General features: G+C 39.5%; 2 protein-coding genes across 2 annotated transcripts in view; one reads left to right on the top strand and one right to left on the bottom strand.

The window, feature by feature from the left end:
* Positions 1–4,943: 4,943 nt before the first annotated feature.
* mettl4 (methyltransferase 4, N6-adenosine) lies at positions 4,944–12,176 on the bottom strand (the record flags this gene model as incomplete). The annotated part of the gene is made up of 8 exons (XM_079661192.1): positions 4,944–5,252; positions 9,782–9,873; positions 9,956–10,062; positions 10,147–10,321; positions 10,682–10,751; positions 10,994–11,360; positions 11,522–11,587; positions 11,943–12,176. 8 exons carry the CDS (start codon positions 12,174–12,176, stop codon positions 5,035–5,037), a joined length of 1,329 nt encoding a protein of 442 aa, XP_079517318.1. The 3' UTR covers positions 4,944–5,034.
* A 125-nt stretch (positions 12,177–12,301) lies between these two features.
* Positions 12,302–24,678, top strand: part of smchd1 (structural maintenance of chromosomes flexible hinge domain containing 1) — a 28,441-nt gene continuing 16,064 nt past the window's right edge. The window contains exons 1-14 of the mRNA XM_079661191.1: positions 12,302–12,523; positions 12,639–12,775; positions 19,097–19,172; positions 19,370–19,528; positions 19,619–19,701; positions 19,836–19,969; positions 20,097–20,211; positions 20,538–20,657; positions 20,792–20,958; positions 21,060–21,153; positions 21,234–21,441; positions 21,521–21,641; positions 24,073–24,253; positions 24,451–24,645. Of these exons, the coding sequence (XP_079517317.1) occupies positions 12,508–12,523; positions 12,639–12,775; positions 19,097–19,172; positions 19,370–19,528; positions 19,619–19,701; positions 19,836–19,969; positions 20,097–20,211; positions 20,538–20,657; positions 20,792–20,958; positions 21,060–21,153; positions 21,234–21,441; positions 21,521–21,641; positions 24,073–24,253; positions 24,451–24,645 (1,806 nt within the window). The 5' untranslated portion in view covers positions 12,302–12,507. The remainder of the gene's footprint in view (positions 12,524–12,638; positions 12,776–19,096; positions 19,173–19,369; positions 19,529–19,618; positions 19,702–19,835; positions 19,970–20,096; positions 20,212–20,537; positions 20,658–20,791; positions 20,959–21,059; positions 21,154–21,233; positions 21,442–21,520; positions 21,642–24,072; positions 24,254–24,450; positions 24,646–24,678) is intronic.

The following is a 24,678-nucleotide window of genomic DNA, read 5'->3' as shown; positions in this document are numbered from 1 at the left end:
AATGAGTCTGTAATATTTCCCAGGAAGGCCAGGGGAAAAGCAGTCAAGGAACAGATCCAGTTGCATTTTTACTCCTCGTAAAGCCGAATGGGGAGGTGTAACATTTATAATAATGGCTTTCTTTCAATATGCAGAGAGCGAGGGTCAAAATAAACCGCTTACGGGAAAGGGGTTTTGTTGAGATGAGAAGGTAGACAGAGTTTACAGGTATATATTTATATTGAGCTGGAAGCATATCCTAGCATGCACTGGGCAGAGGGGAGTCAAATACTCTGGACAGCAGGTTGTAGGTAAGAAGACAAAATGTACTGAACCTCACATTCAGACCAGTGGGCAATTAGGAGTCTTCATTCCACCTGACATGCAAATCTCTGGATGTGTAGTGGGAGGAGAGCAGCATGAAGCCAAACCCACACAGTGACAGGGAGCTCTAATTAACCTAAATCAAATGTAACATGTAAAATAAACATTTCAAAACAGCACACATGGAAAGAATATACTGAAACAAACTGCTGAGCAACATGTGTTTTGGTTGTATCTGATGCAGTGTTTATGCTTATATTGATTTTGGCTGACAGTGGTTTGAAGCAGTTTATTGTCCCCTGTGGTAGCCTTACATCTTTATACATTATTTTAGTTGCATCTGAAAGAAGTATAATTGTTTTTTGTTTTATTTATTTGATTCACCAATCAGGGTCATACAATTTGCGTGTCCAATATTGACACTTCTTTTTGTAGCTCTGTTTTGGGCCCCAAAAGCCCTTCTGCAGCTCCTTTTGTATTCCTGCAGTTGGGAGGTGGACACAATGCAAAATAACAAAGGGGCTGCTTTGATCGGTTGGATGGTTTACTTAACCTTACCTAACTTGTGAAAAACCGAAGGCGAGGTAAAACGGTAAAAATATTCTAAACACATAGTCACTCAACTGTATGTAGACTTTTATGTAAGTTGTCTAAAACACTTTTTTCTTACATATTTGTCCAATATTTTGCTTAGCTTTCATGTTGCTCATTCCTGTCTTCTTCACCAAAACTGAGGCGTGCCTTCTATAAAATACTGACTATTGATAAGTATTTCATACAACCCCAATATCAAAAATCCCTGACCCTCTAATAAAGAAAATCTAATATCGTTTATTCAAGTATTTTATTAATCATTTACTTTTCAATCACTTTACTGGTGAGTTTCCATTGTTTCCCACATAAGTCCCCAACCCTAACCCTAATGTGGCTTTTCAGCATAAAAACCCTGTTTAGAGAAAAAGTGTAAGCTACAGCTGTTCTTGTGAAATCATGGGCTCTACTGCTTGCCTCGATTTAGCTCTGGAACATATCTCATATCTCTCCTCTCTTCATATGTATATTTAATGACAGCCAGATATATCGTGTCCCTTGGGTGACATTGAGACATTTCATAAAGTACATGGTACTACGTTAAATCAGATTATGTTACCAGAGTCTACACCTTCATGAATACATTGAAGATATTCTGGCCAGGATTTGCTTTGATTCATATCAGCTCAAATTTGGAAGTAAATGAATTCTCTCAGGAAATTATCATTTAAATGTGCATCAGAAAGGAAATCAAAGCTCTCCATGCTGACTGTGAAAGGGATTATGTCTAATATTTAATAATATTATTTTTTCTGCAGATGAATAATGAAGTGCAATTCAGAGTCTTATTTTGCTGCACCTTGAAGAAGGGAAAGTAATAAGAGACCAGTGAGTTAGAAATATCCCCTGGTGATGTTTCTTTTAACCACAAAAAGCTCTTCGTTAGAAATGTAAGAGCATACTGGAGCTGCTATCGTAAACATCAGAGTTGGTGGTTATGAATGTACACCTTGGGAATCGTTTCTACGTCAGCACGCTCAACTTCAGATTTCACATTCTCTCTGAAGATGCTCACTGATCAAACTACTAAGTGTTCTTCGTTGTAGTTTTATCGTATGCGTTTCTTGCAAAGGCGGCAAAGAGGACAGGGCCAGGGAACGGAAACAGACGATGACAAGCAGCACCTCTTAGGAAATAATTATCTCTGTCTTCCCACCACAGCCTCCTGTGGGAGATCGAGCCATGATGGCTGCCAGTTTGCTGCACGGCTGTCTCCAAACCAAAGGCTTTGTTTGTCCCTCTGCGAGTGGAGTTGTTGACAAAGCTTCTGAGTGTTTTCAGCAAGATTTTCACCAACAATCTCATACTCACGATTACATGGGAAATATGTCTAGCAGTTTACCATTGGCAATATGGGATAATCTCTTGTGACGGCTTACACACTGGAGGGACACAACCATTCATTATGCCTCTTAAGTGCAACAGAAAGAATGTCTGATCTGATCAAAGCAAGAAGATATGACATATCATTTCCCTCAGTCATCTTGAAAAATGTATTTAAATATATTACATAGTACCCAACCATAAAATGAGATCGTAAATATGAATAGTCTACTACTTAATATGAAAATAGTTATATACAGTGGTAGAAAATTAAAAAAAATAAAAAATTTGCTCAAGAAATGTTCTTAACGTAATTGGCACTCAATATTTCAGAGGGAAGTTTTGAACTTTTACTCAACTACATATTTTATTAGACATGTTTACTTTTGAAAATTGGATGAATATGTCATGAAAAACAGTTGAGTGTACAACATGCAATGCATTAAAGATTAAACCAGTAGTTTTCCAACTTTCTGACATTTGACCTTTTGTAAAAAATGGTGGTTCATACATCCTAAAGTGAAATTTCCCCTCTTAATTCCACTAATGCTACCAAAAAAGGAAACTATTAGAGACCAAATACTTACTTTTCTTACAGCCTATTCAGATATGTCTAGTAATTATCCACTATTTATAATTATTGATTTGACTTATGTCTATCATCATCCTTCAGGAGGGGTGAGGTGTGGGCTGACCTGGGGATGTTCTTAGTGGTTCCCGTTGAGAATACTTGTACAGCACATAAATGAAACTGATGATTGAAGGAAATCTGACCTATGAATGCTCTTAGTCCTCCAGCAGCAATATGACAATTGAGGTGCCCCTGCTCCTGGTGAACAACCTCATTTAGCAGAGTGGGAGGGGGAGCTGGAGGAAGGCGGGGTGACTACGTCTTCGCTCATGGTGCTTCTTCGTTTGACAGGACGCTCTCCATCTGCTGGCGCCTGGAAGAGGGATGATGACCGGTCGCAGTGACATCACTCTGTAATATGCTGTAGGCTTTTAGGGAGAGTTGCGTAGTTGGAGATGATGCTTATTGAGGAAAAAACAGCAAGTAAGGAGACAAAAGCGTTGAATATTTGGGACGGTGACATTGTGATAGGGTAGAGTTAAGGTGACTTTGATTTTGTTCTATCATTTAGATGTCTCAAGAGGAGAGCGGCCATATTGACTTCTTCATGACATATGGTAACTGACAGAAATAGTGTTTAATATTAGCAGATGAAGTGTTGCAGAAGTGTGTAGGCAATACAGAGCAACGCATGCAGGCAAATTTCTGTGCGTCAAATGCCAAGGTTGATAATTAATTCATGGTATGTTTCATAAAGGGACTGTTTCTGAGAAATGTTCAAGGATGAGCGATGCCAGTTGTTTTCATGTGCCTCTCGTTTCCGTGGGAACACAGACAATGACAAGAAATCCTTGGTGACCTGATTGGCAACGTTGAGTACCTTTTGCCTCCACCAGCGCCTCGCAAAACACCTCTCATCTCATTTCTTTCTTCTCTTTTTTACGCATTTTATGCTTTAACGTGCAAATTAAGCACAGGGGATCTACTTTGCTGCTGCTTACAGAGGATAGCACTGCACATTAGGATTAAGGCTAATTTAAATGACTATAACATGTTGCATGGAGAAGACCACAAGCATATTAAATGATAAATACAAACAAAATGTGGACTCAGAAAGACATCCTTAAACCGAGACAGTGCTTACGTGGTAACTATACAGCTTCTATGACAACTGAGAAATGAACCCTCTGCAGACCAAGGCCATCAGGTGTGGCTGAAAGCTCTTGAAAAAAGAGCAAGTGGACCTTTTGATATCCGCCAGGCACAATAAACAGTATTTGAGGAATTACAGCCTTATAAAAGCTGATTTCATCCAATCCATCTTTAACCACTCATTATTTTTATCATAAAATCTATTTCTTCCACTGTAATCTTTTACAGTACTGCAGGTTGAAAACTCAGACATTTATAAAATGTTAACCATCTTGACTAACCAACTGGACCCTCACCTTTTGCACTCAACCAGCTGTTGTTTTTAGTTTAAATGTTTTGTTTAAGACAGATAGTATGACAAGTCAATGTGTAGATCATTCACTATAGCTATGATATGTACTATGCAGCAGTGGGCGTACAGTAAATCTTTCTCATCTGCTTTAAAGAAAGACATGCTTGTCACAAAACAACACCATCATCTCTTCGGGGAGCAGACTCATTAAAGATTCCTTAGAAGACTGTACGTTAATGGCTATGCTGATGGTTAGAAATGTGAAACAAGGAGAGTGTCTTTCATTGGAAGTAGAGCAAATTCATGGATATAATTCCTTACGGATACAGCACTTCTTTTAAGTAAACACTTTGAATTAAAGTTCTGTTTAGAGACCGTTGCATACAAAATGAATTCAGTATGCACTCAGGATGGGAAAACATTCTGAAATACAGTTCATAAAGCATAAAATGAGTACAAATATAAATACTTTGATCATCCTTAAGAGACATATTGTACGAAGGATTACTCAAAAGGAAAAACAACAAGCTTGAGTGTCAATTCAGTGTTGGAAGTTCTAAACATAGCTGTATGGAAATGCACTTTCATCTCCAAATGCATCATCAGCCCTGGGATCAATACCTTAAAAAATGTACCAAGACGCCCCCCATAAAAATAAATCAAAGGTCCGACATGCATGAGAAGTACAGATCAAAGAAACTGGTAAATAAGTATTTTGGCATTGAATCTTTATTTAAAAACACACTAAAATACCGATGGTACACGTGCTGAAGGTCTGTCATTTCCCCACAGATTCTGCAGATCAGCTTAACCGTTGTGTGACTGTAGGATTGTCCGTACAGTCTTCTGCTGCTTCGTCTTCAAGGACGCTTGCGCCGTCATCTGTCGGCGTCAGAGTGAAATAGCTTGTGTGTTGAAATTTGAGCACTTCGTTACCCCAGCTGGTCCATCCAGGTTGAAGACTTCTGGCAAACAACTCCAAGCACTTGGCTTCAGCTCCAAGGTAGGGCTTCAACACCTCTACAGAGAGAAATGAGGAAGAGGAATTCATGTGGCATGTTTGAATAAACTCGGGTGCAAACATAAGTAGATTTTTAGTATTTATAAAACAGTAAGCAACCCCCCCAAAAAAGAGTTATGCCTTTGGTTTGCTAATTCATGGCTAAAAACAAGATTTAAGTAGCTCTTAAAAGAATAAATATGTGTTCACTGTCAAGTTAAACTTTAAATAAAACACCGTTTTCATTAAGGACATGCATGTGATCAACAGAAGATGCTGAAGATAGGCAGGCTCTAATCTTTCCACAAAAAATTCACATTGTGTGTGTATCCGGAGGATCAAAAAGGATAAGGCAGATGCTATTTACACCCAGGTGTCCGTAGCTAACAGTGCTATTTACACCCGGGTGTCTGTAGCTAACAATGCTATTTGCACCCGGGTATCCGTAGCTAACATTGCTATTTACACCCGGGTGTCCATAGCTAAGAATGCTATTTGCACCCGGGTGTTCATAGCTAACATTGCTATTTACACCCGGGTGTCCATAGCTAACATTGCTATTTACACCCGGGTGTCCATAGCTAACAATGCTATTTACTCCCGGGTGTCCATAGCTAACAATGCTATTTACAACCGGGTGTCCGGAGCTAACATTGCTATTTACACCCGGGTGTCCATAGCTAACAATGCTATTTACTCCCGGGTGTCCATAGCTAACAATGCTATTTACAACCGGGTGTCCGGAGCTAACATTGCTATTTACACCCGGGTGTCCATAGCTAACAATAGACGCATTCACACCGCAGCACTTTTCCCACAAAGGTTCATGAGAACTTAGTTCATCAGAACTCTTTAGTTCTGATGAACTAAGTACAGATCGCGTTCACACCGGAATAAATCCCTGGGGGTGGATTAGGCAAATGAAGCCGCTGTCGTCACTTCTTCTTCTTCTGCTTTGGCTTTACTGGCAGGCCGCAAACAACTTCACGGCGTATACTGCCGCCCAAAATCCCCGGCCGGAAGTCCCCGGAGTTGGGGACTGGCTTCAGTAGAAGCTGCTGGGAGTCCCAGCAGCTTCTACTGAAGCCTTCCGAGTAAATCGCCAGAACGCCGACACCTCCTCATCTCCACCGCTCCCATGTTTTATTTTGTGTTGCCATAAGTTAGTCTCTCTGCGTTTCTGCGCTGGGCTAATGCTAATAATGCTAATGCGAGGATAATAAAATGGTGGCTTCACAACACTTTTTTTGAGTTTTACTGGGCGTGGTTTGCAATCCGCCCAGCCAATCAGAAATATAGCTCTTTTCTCACAAGAGAGCCGCATGAGAGTCCCTACTCTCTAGCGGGGACGGAAGGGGGGTAAAAAGGTTCTCATGAACTCATTTTAGTTCCGGCTCTTTTTGGTGTGAACACGACATTTCGGAACTATATCGGAATTAAAGTGGGAAAAGTACTCCGGTGTGAACGCGGCTAATGCTATTTGCACCCGGGTGTCCATAGCTAACATTGCTATTTACACCCGGGTGTCCATAGCTAACAATGTGATTTGCACCTGGGTTACACTAACATTAGATAATGTTTTGGATGTATAGGTATTTATGGAAATGTTTCTTTAGGGAAAAAGGGCTAAATAATAACCAGCCTGAGAACACATTTGAAATTCAAATATTTATCAATTTATCGACAAGTAGCAAACATTGTGGCTTTCAGGGCCATGGGACCTGAGGCAGTTGCCTTGATGAAACATTCAGATACGTTTACTGCACTGCATTCATTTCTTAAGGAGATACTTTGCTCCATAATCGGCAGAGGACAGCACTGGCAACAGCCCAGCTCCTTCACACCACGGCAAACACCTTTATATGTGGAGAAAAGCAGTGACCTTGAGTCTATAAAAGATGATATTATAGGGCCAGCACACCTGACAGATACTTTTCACTTCCTCTGCCTCGGTGCTACTCTGTCTGCTTTGTGCATGCTCAAACCACCCTGACATTCGCCTCAGCCAACACTCGGTGAGTTAATGAGCTCAAAAGCCTGATACCCAAACCCATCCAGCCTGCACAATGTGGTGTCCTGCCTCCCGTTTCCTTTGCACGTCAGAGAGACAGAGTCACAGAGGAAAGGCCAAACATGCAGCTCTCCAACTAACTCAACCTTAACCGGTGACTCAGCTCTCAAAGTTGAACAGGGAATAAACGGTCTAATTATCATCTTAACTCTGAAATGGAACAATGTATAAAACTTCTGCAGAGAGGCCTAAGGCAAAGGAAGACTACACTTGACAAGAACCCTGCCTTACAGGGTCTTCGGATTCCCCCTACATTTAATTCAAACCTAACAAACTAAGAGCAAACTAATGTCGCACAGGACACCAGTTCAATTACATTACCGTTATTTATTCCACACTTTCAAATATCGATTTTCTTGAAACACTGCTATTCTGAGTTGTTTAATAATCTTATAAATATGGCAATACATTATAAACATAGTTGAAGTAGAAGTAAAATATGAAACATTTTAGTCTATCTTTCTTATGGAATGTTTTCATGATATCATCAATGAATTCGACTCGCATCAGAGATGTGGAGTCCCACCGGGTCTTTTTTTTTTTTGCCACATCTTAATCTTCTTTCAATTATTTCTAATTGTACAGTTTATATCCCAAAATAACATAAAATCCCACTTTTGCGCTGTTGCCTCCACACTTGCACCTTATTGTACATCCATGGTATACACCCAATAAAATAATACACGTTTCTCTCTTTATCATTCACTGCCAAAAAAAACTGCTTGCAAGTATTTTACTTATTGGTCAATTTTATGAATATAAGACTGTACGAAGGAACCCAAAACACGATGCCGCTCCTTAAAGAACCAAAGTGATTCTAACCAAAAGAAAAAAATAAACCTGCAATATGACCTAAGATTTTTTATTTTTTAAATAGACTGCTTAAAAGTGAAGATGTAAAGTGGTAGAGCTGACCAAGGAAATAAGTATTACAGCTGCCAATGAAACACATTGATGCATAGCTCAATATGATGGATCAATATTCTAGTCAACACTGATGCAGCCCTAACAAATGGCGAAGTGCCTCTTCCTGACATGAATGTTAGGGAACAGCCAATTAACCACTAATTATATTACCACGTTGGGGAGGGAGCTTTTTTTCACAATTGCTATGGTTGTATGGGGTCCTAATTAATAGGGGCTTGTTGTACAGAGAAATGCAAGCACATTTCTTTCCTGCCGCTTGACCATCTGGCTTGGATGTGTTTTATCAGTAATGGTGTTCCATATCTCTCCATAGCAACCAAATATGTCAGTGATCTGAGCCCTATATGAGAGGGGAGGAGAAGTGGGGCAGGGTTTCTCAGCTTTATTAGCAGCTCTGCAAGAGTTGGGTCAGGCCCTTCTAATATTCATGACAACCTGCAATTACAATTTTTTTCACTCACAGCATTGAGCCACGCCCACCAACAACAGAGCTTTCAGATTTAAAACCGATTCAAATGAGGTGCACCACAGTAACAGATGGTGCTTTTTCTTTCTGGGAATTTAATAGTACACATTTGTTTAAAATGTTTACTTTTGTATTTAATTGTTAGTGCTATTACATTTGCATCTAAATCTAAATAAAGATGCCTGGATTACAACTCAAAAAACGAAAACAGCAAATAAAGAAAATAATTAAACCTGTTCTGATTAAACCTGCTGTGAGTTTTAGGCATGAACTAAGAATCACAGGAGATAGAACAGAATGTGTGTGCTAATCTACTTAATATCTATGCTATCACAGCACCACTATGGCATGATTATGATTGAAATAAAAATGTTTAGCAATATCGAGCCACTTCGATGAGGTGGAGGCTTTCTGAGCGTCTGAAAGGACGCCGGTGAACACTAGTTGTGTTTTGCACTCCATACTGCACAATAAATCACGTTCCCCTGAGAGGGAGGGACATGACGTCAAGCCTCTTATTCATAGATCCTGCATATTCATTGTCAAGGTTTTACATTGATGCAAAGTAGCAAGGGTCCGTGTTGGAAGTCAAGTCTTCTTCCAGGACACATTTGATTAAAACGTGCTTATCTGACAAATCAAACCGGTCATGAGTTACCTTATTTTGAGAGGATTCATGCATATTGTTTGAGAGGTTATCCCTCAACATAATTCATAAAGAAGTTGCCTATGTTGGAAAAGCAACTTGTACATTTAAAAGTGTGATTTTTCCACTTATAAAATGACAATACTTATGAATACATTACTTTAGTGGTTTGGTTTCTCGTCTAACAAAACAGTGTAGAAGTGTCGTGTTCCATCATGGAAAAAAATGAAGTTTGCGTACATTTCAACCATGAAAACCTGACTCAGTTTTAGTGCCTTAGCTTTTGCTTATGTTATAGGAGACTCTTATCATTGGATTTATCAAGAAAGATAACAATCTCTGATGTTGCAGCATTGCCCTCTAGTGGCACAGTAAAACACATAACAGTGCTGTATTTCTTGGATATACCAAGCATTCAGAAACATATTGGAATATTTACCTGAGAGTGAGGGCTTCTGGGAGTGGTGAGCTGATGGGACGCTGACAATCAAACGCTGATCCTCCACAGGAACCTCTGATGCCTCTGAAGAGCTGAAAAAACAACATTTTATCATTTAATTGTTATAGCATAAATGGTATGTAAAGTGGCACAGACAAGTCACACATATTTTACCTTGTTTCGTTATCTGAAGAGGGACGAAATCGTCCCAGCACCAGCACTTCATATGGCTTCTTATGATGAGAATCCAGTGGAAACACAAACTCTCCAGATGTGGTCACCTAAGGAAAAAAAACAACCTTAAAACATCTGGAATCTCTCCAATAGTTCAGATGTTTATGATTGAGACATACAAGTTTCTGTACCTTGATCCAGAGCCATTCAGCCACAACTTCTACCCCCCAGTGTGGATACAGCTCATCACGGACAAACCGCAGGTGGCTGGGCCTGTTTGTGACCCAGGTGACCACTAAACAGTTTGGGGAGGCCAGTAAGGGTATAGGCAACCGTTTTAGCTGGGATGAGGGCAAACAACTGTATCTTTATTGAAAAAATAAGAGAAAAAAAGACTATTGTTATTTTATGTAATGCAAACCCTTCTCTACTTGATTCTTAAAAAGGTCCTGACTGTCACATTATGTACTGTAATATCACTTTTTAAATGGATACAAGTCAGGGATCATCAGAAAACATTTCTTCATTTGAAGGGGTTATAAGCAAGGATACTGGGAGCAACATTACTAGGTGAAATGTATATAATGTATATAGCTTTTGAATATACTTTCTTATTTTAATTGTATGCAGTTCATTTTTCTGACATATTCCCCAAACCTTTAGCCTGTTTTTGTGCTGTTGTAATCACTAGAAAAACTTATTTTCACACTTCAGATGTCAAATTACCTTCGACTTCTTTTCACAGACTTGTTTTCCCACGGTGGATCCATCACTATTAAGTCAAACCTTCTTCCATCTGAGTGAGAAACAAGTAGCTTTAGTTACCAATGTCAGGCAAGTGGACCGCCACTTTTGAGATGCATCAAAAATGCTTTCATTAATGCCACAAAAAACACGTATCTCTTTTTTTGTATCGATAAGGAAAGCAGTTACCACAATCATGCAGTGATGACACAGGTGTAATACATTTTGTCAAAGCTTTTCGAGATGGTCTGACTAATATTTACAAAATGTTTTACTTCCTTAGATTGTACTCACAGTGGACTAGGGGTTGTATTTTTGTGAAATCAGAAAGCAGGAAGGCTGTGTGTGGTGGTATTACATACTCCTCTCCTATCAGTGTGACCACTGTTGCCCAGTCTGCCCTATTCTCTGTGACCCGAGAGAACAAGTCCACATGTGACGTACTGCCACCTGCAGTAACAAGTGGCTGAGCACATTCCTCCTGCTGCTCATCGTCCACTAGAGGAAGCTCTTTGGCCATTTCACAGAGAGCGGCAAGGCTGCACTCCTGAGAGGGAAGAGGCTCCTTCACCGTGTCTGTTGTTGAAGTGCCATTAAGATATCCCAGGGATCGGGCAGAATCCACCAAGGACTTGGTTCCCTCCAGGACGACAGACCTGATCTGCATCAGCAAACTTTATATTATTGTGTATGAAATACAACTTTTAATTCTCAGTGATGGAAAGATATTTAATACAATTTTGAGGTACTTTTGTTTTTGTCATTTCATTTTCTTTCACAGATTCAGCCAAGACTTAAGTTAGAAAAAGAGATTAAACCTACCTTCTTATGGAAAGCCTTTGAATCAATTTCCCCCTGGTTGAATTCACTGTGTTTTCTTTTCCTCTTCTGAAAGTTAAATAAATACAATTTATGTATTTTTCTTCACACAAAGCAGATACACATTTTTTTTTTTCAGGGAGAATGTTAGATTAAAAAGAAAAAACACACTTACATAACAGTATGTGTCTCTGATTGCTTTATACTTACTGCGTTTAAAACAAGTTTAAAGGGAGTTATTACAACTCTGATTCCTAAAGAGACCTCATACAGTAATTTCTCAGTTTTTAATCCAGTGTAATACAACAGTCATGCATCAAATACAAATTTAAAAAACCTATCTTATAGTCTGCTCATGTTGGTGATTGTAAATCGGTGGGTAACCAGCAGTTGTCGCTGTAGTTTTTTTTAGCCCCTGATTTACCTTCGTTGGTTTGTCTTTTTTCTGCAACGTTTCTATGTTTCCTCCATCAGCAGCAACACTAGCAATCGCATCCAAATGGCTTTTTAAGATCTGAAAACACTGCCCTTTGAAACGGCAATTCACATGTGACTTCTGATTATTTTCTCTTACTCGGATGCATTGCAAATATCCCTTATCAATGAGGGAGCGTGCATCCAAAACACAGCCCTGCGTGTTTACCAGCACCACGGACATAGTCAAATCTGTGGCTCTATCTGGTATCAACCTATGGTATCAACGCACGTAAATGTTACAAGTAGCTCGCTGTGTCGCGGTGCAGCAGCCATTTCCCGCCTAAAAAAAAAAACACAAAACGTATCCGCACAACAGGAATTCTCTGAAAATGATACCGAAGGCAGAGCGCCTTTTACAACTGAGCGCTGTGTTTCTGGTTTCTGTTTTCCATTTTGCGGAAGTAAATGCTGTGTGTATGTCCAATGAGCTTCCGTACAAGCGAACTGCACGCAAACTAACCACGAAGAGAGGACAGAGTGTGTGAAGCTGAAGGCAGGGACAGCTGCATAACATGCAGTTCAATCACCGTGGGTATTTGTAAAAAGTCTGGGACGACTGCAAACTGCATGGCACACGTAGCTTAGCTAGCTAGTGAACGTGAGCTCCTATACATTGAGGTTAAGAAGGCGTTTCTCTCTCCAGCCTTCATGGAGGGAGGAAAAGTACGCAGAAGGATTCGTATTTACGACTGCCGCTCCACAAATGGGGAGAAAGTTAACCAGGAAATGCTGGAAACGATCGGTTTGGACTTCAAAGGCTTTATTAAACTTCTGCACCGGGTAACGTACATTTTTATTTACTTGTGTTAGAGCTCACGTGTGACTTCAACAGGATACCTAACTATTCTGTGTGGAAGAAAAATCGTCCATGGTCAGTTGGCGTTGATCTCCTACCACCAGTGGCGCCTCCAGAAAAGTATCATAAAGGTGGCCACTGGGGCTAAAGAAAATATTGAGGTGGCACACCAAAACCAACAATTTAATTGTTGTAAAAGTATAGACTAGATGAAAACAATGGCAAAGAGAATCACCTACTGATATACTTTGGTTTCTTATTTTAGATTTTCTGAAACTATTCATCTTAAGTGAATATAATATGGATAGTTAACATTTAACTTCAAGCAACATTTAAAATAACCTTGTTTTGTGTTATGTATATGGGCCATTCTACTGAATTGATGCAAAGTAAGGTTGGAACAGTTTTGAAATTTTGAATGTTTTTTCCCCAAAACTTTGTCCATATATATTTTGTACCATATCTAAATTACACATCTAGTAAAATAACCGTACATTTTTATATCGTATTTTCAGACTGGAATGTTCTTTCTCCTCTTCTGCCTCATAATACACACATGCACACAGAAGGATTCATACTTGTATTTCCGGATCCACACTTGTGTTTTTCAATGCACACACAAATGTGTTCCGTTTCATATACATGTAAATAAAATCCAAATACAGAAAAAAGTTTGACATGTGTATTTTTGATCCTCACATATTTGTTTTCTGTTTTTAAAACCTCTGGACCTGCAAACACAAACCGCTTTCTGTGCATGGATCACTGTGCATTCGTGTGTGGGTTTTTTGAGACTCCCCTGACGGTCACCCGATTCGTACATGTAATTTTTTCTATCTATAGCCAATCAGATGTCTCCTCAATTCTAAGCCAATCACATGAGCGCGCCCCCACGAGGGTATGATTTATTGCGTTCATGTCTTAGCGCTTCATGTACGCATTTTGCGCTGTCCATGGAGCCTGCCTACAGGCGCTAATCTCAGGACTCCTCCACTCTCAGTACATTGCCACTTTCCGAACAAGAAATGCACGCAAATACAAGCTTTTATATTATTAAGGTACAGCGCCAATTCCCGTGGGTACTAGACAGTGAACTGTCAACGGGGGGAGCCTCGCTGCGGGGAAACGGTGGACCTCTGTCGCCTGTCAAAGCAACTTCAGATGGCCAGTCCGCCCCTGCCGGTACCGAGGTGGGTCGATCGGAGTGGCCCGACTGGCCCACTTCGGTACGTCCCGATGGCTAGTCCGCGACTGCTTCGGCGTACAGTATAAGTGTTGCATGGCCAGATACGGTTCGAGAAGCTGACTCGGATGAATGAGGCGAGTAAACAGCTGACAGCCGGCAAGAAACTCGAGCGATTATTCGCATCGCGTCCGGTGTGAACGCACCATTATTACAAGTATTATATAATTAAAAAATAAATCGCCACTCTCAGTACAGCTCCACTTTCCGAACAGGTAATGCACAGAAATAAAATATTTTATATTATTATTAATAATGCGGGCCGGCTCCATGGACCTGTCAGCTCCGGACAGCGCAAAATGCGTACATGAAGCGCTACGTCATGAACGCAATAAATCATACCCTCGTGTGATTGGCTTAGAATGAAGGAGACATCTGATTGGCTATAGATAGAAAAAATTACAAGTACGAATTGGGTGACCGTCAGGGGAGTCTCAAAAAACCCACACATGAATGCACAGCGATCCATGCACAGAAAGCGGTTTGTGTTTGCAGGTTCAGAGGTTTTAAACGGAAAACTAATATGTGAGGATCAAAAATACATATGTAAAACTTTTTTCTGTATTTGGATTTTATTTACATGTATATGAAATGGAACACATTTGTGTGCATTGAAAAACACAAGTGTGGATCCGGAAATACAAGTGTGAATCCTTCTGTGTGCATGTGAGTATTATGAGACTGTTTTGAGCCCATATTCCTCTACCAAAAATGGTCACTACTCACTACCAAAACATAGTACATACACTGTAGTCAAAAAGTATTATATTAACCTGTTAAGATTGTTTTACCTTCCCTTATCTAAATAGTATTTTAACAAATATTTCTTGAGGGTTTTCACAATTAAATCAATGCAATTTAATTTTTAATCAAATTTCAAAGATCAATTTATACAATTCATAAAAATCTCAATACAATTTTTCTTTGGAAAATGCATAATACTGATCATATTGATTCCAGAGTTGATGATTGTTGAAATGTAACATACATTAAACCAATAAGTATCATATCATTTTATTTGATAAGTCAATATACTTCATTTTTTACAAAACATCCAGTGTTTCGGTAGTGACCACAGTATTTAGTTCTCAAGGTTGTATCATATTCCCTCGACCTTATTGCTTAATCTTTACTCAGAACATGCCTTATGTTGAAGTGTGAATGATTGAAGCTACTGACCCAGAATCAGTACTTTAGTAACAGGCTAAAATAGAGGGGGTTGAGGCTAGAATGGGTGATGTGTTAGGTATTTTGTGCAAAACACTTCATACAAGACATGTTTTTTATATATCTGAGACCTATAATATATGCCTACAAATAGTATAATAGGAGACTTTTAAAGTAACACACTGATTTTCAGACTTTAAAACACATTTATTTCAAAACTATGGGATTTACCTGCTTACCATTCCATTTTGTCGCTATCAAAACGATCATGTCAATTACCGAAAAGTAACCATATGCTTCGGTAGTGACTGTTGCGGTAGTGACTGTTTCGGTAGTGACGATTCTAGCTCAAATTTAGCATAACTAAATAATGCTAGCAAGTACATGGCTAGCATACACGTTTTTGAAGAGGTTTACGCACATAAAAACCTAATACTTTGCATAAAAAAGTTTACTTAATAATATGTGTTCGGTAGTGACAATTCTTAAGGTTGCACGCCAATTTTTAGATTTTGCAACAGATTTATATCAAAAGTATTGGATATAGCTACTTGCCATTCAGCCATGAGGTACAGTGATGCAGTGTCACTGCCTTGTTTATTTATTTATTTTGTATTTGTCAAAGGTGCAAGGGTGTAGCTAAAAACCAGGCTCAGCCATTGGACTAAAACCCCTTGTGTTTCGGAAAGTGACAGGAAAACTGGGGACATGATTTTTTGAGTATACTTTTTTTATTAAGAAATTATACCCACAATAAATATAAATATTCCAACTTCTGTTTGAATGTAATCATAAAGATCTTCTAAATACGCCATTCAACAAAATAAAATAAAATGTTTTAAGTGTTATTTACAGAACATGAGATTTAGATGTCAGGGTTGGGGACAGCTACTTCCCAATAGAAAGTACCCTATAAATGATGTTTTTGTATATATTAAGCTTATCACTATATCATTGAATGCCTTATTAGACCCTCCAGAAAAATGCGGGCAAAAATCCTTTATTATGCGGGCTAAAATCCTTGATTATGCGATTAAACATGCGGGGTTTTTATGTGATTTTATGCGGTGAAATTGCGGGAAGTTGCGAAATATGCGGAAAGTCGCGAAATATGCAGGGAAAAAGAATAACAATTTTTTAAAGTATTGGGCTGTCTTATTTATTCTCTCTCACACACAAGCTGCCACTAACGTTAAACCCCTTTACTATTCAATTAAACACATTCAATGTTTATTTATTGTAAAAGCAATTGTTTTTTTTTAATCTCACACACACACACCCCCCCCCCCACACACACACACACACACGCACACACACACACACACACTTCTCCGCCTCATTCGGTTTTCATTTACTCGTTCGTTATCTGACCAGCTTCCATCTTGTAGGCTACTCACCTCGTTTCTTGTAGCCCTCGAAAGGGTTTTGGAGGTTGATGCCTCGCTGAACGTGAGTTGTTTGGCTTTCTTGTCCGCAGCAGCAGAAAGCATTTTCGAATGTTTGAATGAATCAAAGTGGGTCGTCCCCGTCGATTTTCTCTTATGCTCCAACACACAGTTGCACGGGGTGCAGAATAGTTTCCCCCCACTTTTTGCCCGGTCTTTAGTAGAAATGTTCGTCGGTAAATGAGATGGATTAGATTTTTTCATCTTGGTGTTTTCTCTATCGTGTGAGCTCCACACGTTCACTCTATACAGTGTTGTTTACATTCTGTGATGCGCGAGCTGATGACGTCACATCAAGACGAGTCAACTTTTTTTTCCTCAACTTTGTATGGAAAAATGCGGGGATTATGCGGCCTTTTGATAAATATGCGGCCTTTTAAAAATCTGCGCCATTTTGCTGATTATGCGGGAAATTCTGCGATCGCAGAATCGCGTTTTTCTGGAGGGTCTACCTTATGTTTGAATAGACCATAACATATTCTTAGTAAATATCTATGTCTGAATACTTAATTGTTTTGTTGTATAGTTTTTGTTGTTGTTGGACCGCACTTTGCATCAATTCGGTAGAATGCCCCATCACATGTGTTAGGTGATTTATGAATAAGTACTCCCACTGTACGATATTGAAAAAAACTGACATTGCGATATTTTTTTCCACTGCAATATATATTGCGGTTTTTTAAACTATATTTAACGGGATGAAGGATTTTAGTCACGGACGTCTGGATCTTAACTGGTAGACTCATCATACCTTAAGTCATGATTCTAACATGTCATGATAATGCATGTTGCTTACCCTCAAATAAGGGGGTTCATCTGTGAATGAAGAAGAGAAGAACCTTTTTGTATCCAAAATAGTTCCAGATGACAGATGTTGCTTTTCTTTTTGGAAGTAAATCGTAATTCTCGCCGGTATTGTCCTCCTGTGCCTCGCTCATTTTTTGATGTTCTGCAAACTAGCGGGGCGGGGGCCTGCTGTGATCTGATCAAGAATGATTGTGATTGGTGGTTTGCTGTGCATGCAGAGCCTGCATGTCACTCACTCAAGTACCCCTGACATGAGAGCCGCGCAAGTTTTCCTTTTGTAGCAAGCAGCAAAATAATTGTAACATGACGTGTTTGAGTCAATGTACCTACTTAGTATCGCACGTCCTAAAAAAAAAGCGGCCATCGCACGTCCCTGCAATGTGAATATCGCGCATGCGCATATCGCGTTTATCGCCATGACACGATATATCGTTCAGCCCTAACTCCCACAGCTCCTTTTTATTAACAACGAACGTATACGACTTACCTTCTAGAATTATGGTGGATTTTTGTCAACTCCAGTCAGTAGAAAGAAACACACGTTTTGCTGCTGTCTGTGCCCTTGAATCTGAGAGTGGTGCGCGCGAGTATCAGAGTGTTACCATGGTAGCAGTCGGAGAGGGAGGGGCATTGGAAGCTCAAATTAAGCGACTCGCTGGCTGTGAATTTGTTGTTAAACATCAGATAAATGCATCAAGCCACCAGTGTGTCCAAATGGCGGTACTACAATTTCCGTATCAGTCTGTGACGTCACTGGGCCCAGAAAGACTTTTCCCCATTGACTAACAATAGAAAAAGCTGAAATCCTCATAATGAAGAAACTATGAACTGTCCACAATAGGCGCTTTCACACCGCAGTACTTTTCCCACAAAGGTTCATGAGTACTTGGTTCATGAGAACTCTTTAGTTCTCATGAACTAAGTACAGATTGCGTTCACACCGTAATAAGTTCCTGGGGAAGAATTAGGCAAATGAAGCCGCTGTCGTCACTTCTTCTTCTTTTGCTTTGGGTTTACTGGCAGGCCGCAAACAACTTCACGGCGTATACTGCCACCGGTCCCCGGCCGGAAGTCCGAGTAAATCGCCAGAACGCCGACACCTCCTCATCTCCACCGCTCCCATGTTTTCTTTTGTGTTGCCATAAGTTAGTCTCTCTGCGTTTGTGCGCTGGGCTAATGCTAATAATGCTAATGCAAGGATAATAAAATGGCGGCTTCACAACACTTTTTGGGAGTTTTACGGGGCGTGGTTTGAAAAAAACCTCAGCCAATCAGACATAGGAACCTTTGTCTCCCACAAAAGTACCTGCTCTCTAGCGGGGATGGAAAAGGGGGTAAAAAAGGTTCTGATGAACTCATTTTAGTTCCGGCTCTTTATGGTGTGGACGCGACATTTCGGAACTATATCGGAACTAAAGTGGGAAAAGTACTGTGGTGTGAATCAGATGTGGTGTGAGTCGTATACGTTCGTTGTTAATAAAAAGGAGCTGTGGGCTATTGTTCTTAACAAAATCTAAAAATATTAAATAAAATAATCTAAATATTTGCCAAATAATGTTGTGTTGATTGACTAAAGAGACTCTAATAAATTAGTGACACAACAAAGAAACAAATTAACACTCACTTTTGATATTCCTTAACAGACATTTGGGATCCGTTCAAATGAAACATTTGTGTTGGCCACAACAGACAGAGCAGTCCTGGATTCAAAAATATTTGGTGAGTAAAAAAAATATTTTTTATGAAAAGTAGACAAACTATCGTTCATTATAGAGGAGACAATTAAACAAATATTTTCGAAATGTTGTATTTTTCTGACTTTGTTCTTAATTTGTTTTCAGTTTTGAAACTTGACCGTTCATGTAAGAATTTATATATCAGTCTACATAGTACAGATACATTTTATTTTATTGCAGAAGGGCTTCAGGATGACAGCACCCTCCACTTGTTGAAACAGAAGCACCAAGCTCTGGCTGCGCCGACAGAGGAGAACATCAACTTTACTCCTCACTATGATACGCTGATACAGAGTGGCACCTATGAGTACTGGGCTAGCAGGGGACAGAACCCATTGCGTAAGTTCTTAAATAATCAAAGTAGAATGCATGAAAGGGACATAATCTGCATATACTCATTGTCTGCTACTTTTTCTTGCATTTTCCCAGCATACTCACTTGCTGAGCTGATCGACAACGCTCTTTCAGCCACAGCTAGAAACCAAGGAGTGAGGAAGATAGAAATACGCATGGTTGGTTCTGGATTTGCAAATCCTTAAATCCCCAAATACTTCGCCTTCTTCTTTTGCATATTGGTTAACCATTCATGTCATTTCCATAAAGAGTTCAAAGCCGTTGTTTACTGATGTCGGACCTCTCTCTACAGATATTTGATGACACTCTCGGGAAACCGGCAGTGATTGTTTTAGATAACGGTTGCGGGATGACCTCTAAACAGCTCAAAAACTGGGCTGTGTACAGACTCTCTAAGTTTACCAGGGATATCGGCTCCTATGGAAGGTTTGTTTGCTCTACCTTCTTCCCTTTCTAGCTTTAAATCAGTCATGTAATTTCAACGTAAGCTTTCAATATTGTATCTTTTTAGTTTAAAATGCCCAGAGTTTGATTATGATTATTTTTTTCACAGTGAGGATGAAGGATATGTTCGGCCTGATCCTGTCCATCGCAGTCTCAACAGCGATATATCCTTCTTTGGAGTTGGAGGAAAACAGGCTGTTTTCCACATTGGAGACTCAGTCAGGGTTAGTCTTCAGTGAATATAGTTTAAAAAGAAGCAATACCAGACACTTAAACAAACACTACCGCTCATCGCTCACACTCTTTTTCTTTACTTTTTTTTTTCTAATACCTTTACAACACTGAGGAATGATCTAGACTAGAGATATTGCTATATTTATACATGTATTGTGCATTGACATCTAAATAAACAGTGACATAAAATAGATCATAAATAAATACGCCATTCAAGTTTTCTACCAGGAATGTGTGCCAGCACGTATTTGTAACGGGTCTCACTGTTGTGAATGAGCAGAAACTAACGATAGATTGGTTTTGTTCTGTGTTTTAGATGATAAGTAAACCATACGGCTCCCCGGATGTTCATGAGATGGTTATTTCCAAACAAGACTTTGAGAATAAGGTGAAGAACAAAGAGGACGTTTACAGTGGGATCATTCGAAACAGGAAGGTAAGTACTCTGATTGAATGAAGTCGGTGCTCGCTTGTAACTTCAATAACAATGTTATCAAGCTTTTTTGAAGCTTTTTGTGTTCATGTCTCTGCTATTTATCCTCTGTTTGATGTCTCAACCCCCTCATGCAGCCCGGCGACTTTTCACATGTGAAAACAAATGATGAGCGCTTCCTTCATAACCTCATCCTAGAGGAATCCGGCAAGGAAAGGTTCACGGCTGTGGTCATTACAGGAGTCTTTCCTGATCACATCGCTTTTCTAAAACAGGATATCAAAGTGTGGACGAGACAGCTGGCGTGAGTTCATTTACCCGCAACATTTGAAATTAACTTAAAAGTCTTAACAGTTCCAATGTTTTCTGCTTTAACTCATAACAAATGTTTTGACCATGTTTCAGTGAAGTATACCACTACTACATTCATGGAGTCAATGGAAAGGAAATGAGTGACAGCTCCGCACACTCGGATTGTCACCCTGAAATAAAGATCATGGTGAGGTAACCGTTCCACATTCTGCTGATGCTTTTAATTGAGTCTTTCTCTGCTAATTTATCATTATCTCTTTCGAACAGATCAGTTTACGTGACAAGCCTCCCGTTGTGATGGATCTTAGAGAGGTGGAAAACGACATTCAGACTCTGTACATAAAATCAGCTGTGGACACGTTTGAGTTTAAGGCTACCATTGCACAAGATGGCGGCACAGTGGATGGACTCATTCGGTATCATCCCTTCCTTTATGACAGGGAGACTTACCCTGAGGACCCTAATGCTGTGCAAGGTATTCAAACTCTTGAATAGGACAATTTAGAGCTTTAGATCAAAACTTTGGATTTCAATGTTTGTCTTTCGTCCATCAGGCCCTGATGATGAAGAAGATGGTGATAATGAGCCTGGAGTCCTGCATCAGGAAAGAAGGAAAAGGCCAATATTTGACTGTTTCTGGAACGGACGGCTCATACCTTACACCACAGTGCCTGAGTAAGTACTTCAATTATTTTAGCTTATGTTAGAGCAAGAAAATGTACACAGTCTATGGAATGGGCTTATTTGGTTTTTTTGCGAAATTCAGATGAGGACATTTATAATAATGAGACCGGAACTTTGGTCAGAATGTACATAATATAAGCCGGTTAATTGTTTTTCAAAGTAAAAGAAGAGTACAGGATACACAAATTCTAATTAGGGATGCTCAGATCAGGGTTTTTGAGCCGATCACCGATCATAGGGTGGGTGGGGGCTATCAAATCAAATCAAGTTTTATTTATAGAGCACATTTAAATACGATTTTTGGTCGAGCGAAAGTGCTGTACATGTAATAAAAGCACACTACTAAAACATAAGAAAGAAATATAAAAACAAAACATAGGGAAATGTCAGGAGCCAGCCCATTTAGGGCTTTGAAAACAAATAAAAGGAGTTTAAAATCAATTTGGAACGGAATTGGCAGACAGTGTAGTGATTCAGAATTGGGGTGATGTGGTCACGCTTTTTTTGGCCAGTCAAAAGACGTGCAGCTGCGTTCTGGACTAGCTGCAGGCGTGTAGTTGAGGCCTGGTCCATACCCACATACAGAGCGTTGCAGTAGTCCAGTCTCGAGGTAACAAAGGCATTAATAACCATTTCTAGGTCTTTAAAAGATAAGATATCGAAGGTCACTCCAAGGTTCAGGACAGAGGGGAGAATGTTTTTGTTGAGAGCCCAGAGTATCAACCGGAGAGGCTGGAGGCTGGGGTCCAAAGAAGATGACTTCTGTCTTGGTCTCATTGAGGTTGTCCAGGATTTGATCTCTGTCAAGCAGTCCATCAACGGCTATAGTGAGTTATTGACGTTTGATTTGAGAGGCTATGGGGATCTTCCATTTAAAGTGTTGAATTGTGTAGCAGAGTTTCCGTTAGCCGGTAATTACCGGACTATGACCGGTAATATATGCTGATGTTTAAGACTCATTTAATGCGGCTCATTTTTATTTTGCTTCAGTTTATAATAAGAACAGATCGAAAAGTTCAGATTCATTTTTCAATAAATGATGCACTACAACAAACAACATAATTATTACATTCAAACAAACTACTTGTAGTAGATGAAGTATATTATTCAAAAGTTTACATTAACTTTGGATAATAACACGGGAGAAATAAACGGAGCCTCTCTTTTCCTCTCTCGTTGTGAAGCCATTTTGCCCTACGTTTTTAACTTTTTAAGACCTTTGACCAACAATGTCAAAGGCCATGTTGGTCAAAGGTCTTAAAAAGTTCATTAAAGATTATTTTTGTATTGTTCCACTGTCTGGCAGTAAATGCCCTCCAAGTGCTAATACCACAACTTATGAAGATGAATGTTTTGCATATACAACAGGTGAGCAGAATTCATCAGGTTGCCATGGTCAAAGTTTAGCTCTCTAGAAAGAAAATCCCGAGTACCTTTCATTTAATGAAGGCCAATTAAATATATAATTGGATCTATTGTAAAGAGGCATGTTTTACTAAACTACAGTCATTATGAGTGAAACAGAATGATTAATTAAAATATGAACTGAAAACTGTAATTATGTAGTTAAATATTTACCTTGATTAAAAGTGATGTATAGATTCTGTGTAGGTTTAAGGTGAAGCAGAGTACCAGAGGCAAATGAATCATCAATTGGAATGCAGTTAATGGCTTTGGGAGAAGCAAGGGTGAAACATGCATCCATAAATTCTCTAAGAGCAGGACACTTTCAGAATGGCGATCACTTGGCGAGGTATTTTGAAGTCGAAGGAAAACAGAGTAAGAAGCCCCTCAGATGACATCTTATAATAATGCATTCCATTTTTTATTAGAGCGCTTTGAGCACCTGCAAAAGCGCTCTACTCTTTCAACATCAGAGTAGCACATGATAACAAAGGCTTAACTCTAACTGTGTATGTAAGAGAATAGCTAACTGGTCCCAAACTTAAATCCCCTTAGCTACCATCTAAACATCCCCACCATAAAACCATAAAATCCCCTTGTCCTTGTACCATTTTCATATCCCTCTTTTACACTTCCTTTGGCCCTCCTGCAATGTAAATCCTTAACATATGTCTCTGTTAAACACATACAAGACTACAAATACAATTTGAACAGTGTAAAAGGCAATCGGAGTATAAGACAATATGTTTTAAATGATTATATGATAATCTGACACAACGGGACACTGTTCTGGGAACTGGTTGTACCATATGCTCTGTATGTGATGACTTCTTCCATTCTTTCAAGCATAATAAATACACGTATCCTGATATTGAAGCTCAAGCCGGTGACGATATTTTTCTAACAGTCATATCAAACTCTTTAATTGACTGTCAGTTATAAATCTGAAACAATCTGAAGACTTATTTATTTGGCACTGCTGGTCTGCTTACATTGCTGCCATCCATGTGTTTTACAGGTTTGACTGGTGTGCTCAGAGTACAGGAGTGAAGGAGCTTGCAGAGTGTTACAGTCGGATTTCAGGGGTGCTCTTCACTGACGACAGATTCCCAGTCAGCACCAACAAGCTCACCTTCATGGAACTGGAGCTGAAACTGAAGCACAGGGACACTTTCTTCACACGCATTCTTAAGGGACAGGTAGTCATTAGAGACCTTTTGTTTTTGTTACCAAACTTTGCAGCCCTACATTCAACATTTGTACTTTTTTAGCACCAGTTTAAGATGTAGATCTATATTATTATATATATTTGAGTGCATAATAGTTCGTACTAGCAATAGATATCATATTAACATTGATCAGGTTACTGGGTATTGCTTTATTTCCATGTCCACAGAAACAAAGAGGTAAAATTCAGAAGGAATTCACGCAGTGGCTAAAGAACTGTCATGAGAAGTGGGACAAGCAAGTGAAGTTCCTTAACTTCAAGAAGACCATCACACGAACTGAATTGACTAAGAAAATGCAGTATCCCTGGGCGACATTCACCTCCATCGAATGGGACGGCAAAATATACTCAAAAGGCCAACTTGTAAGCTTTTGCTTTTACATATGTACTTTCGGG

This window comes from Notothenia rossii, assembly GCF_949606895.1.
Source record: "Notothenia rossii genome assembly, chromosome: 12".
NCBI lineage: Eukaryota > Metazoa > Chordata > Actinopteri > Perciformes > Nototheniidae > Notothenia > Notothenia rossii.
This window is presented reverse-complemented; position numbering and strand designations above follow the sequence as displayed.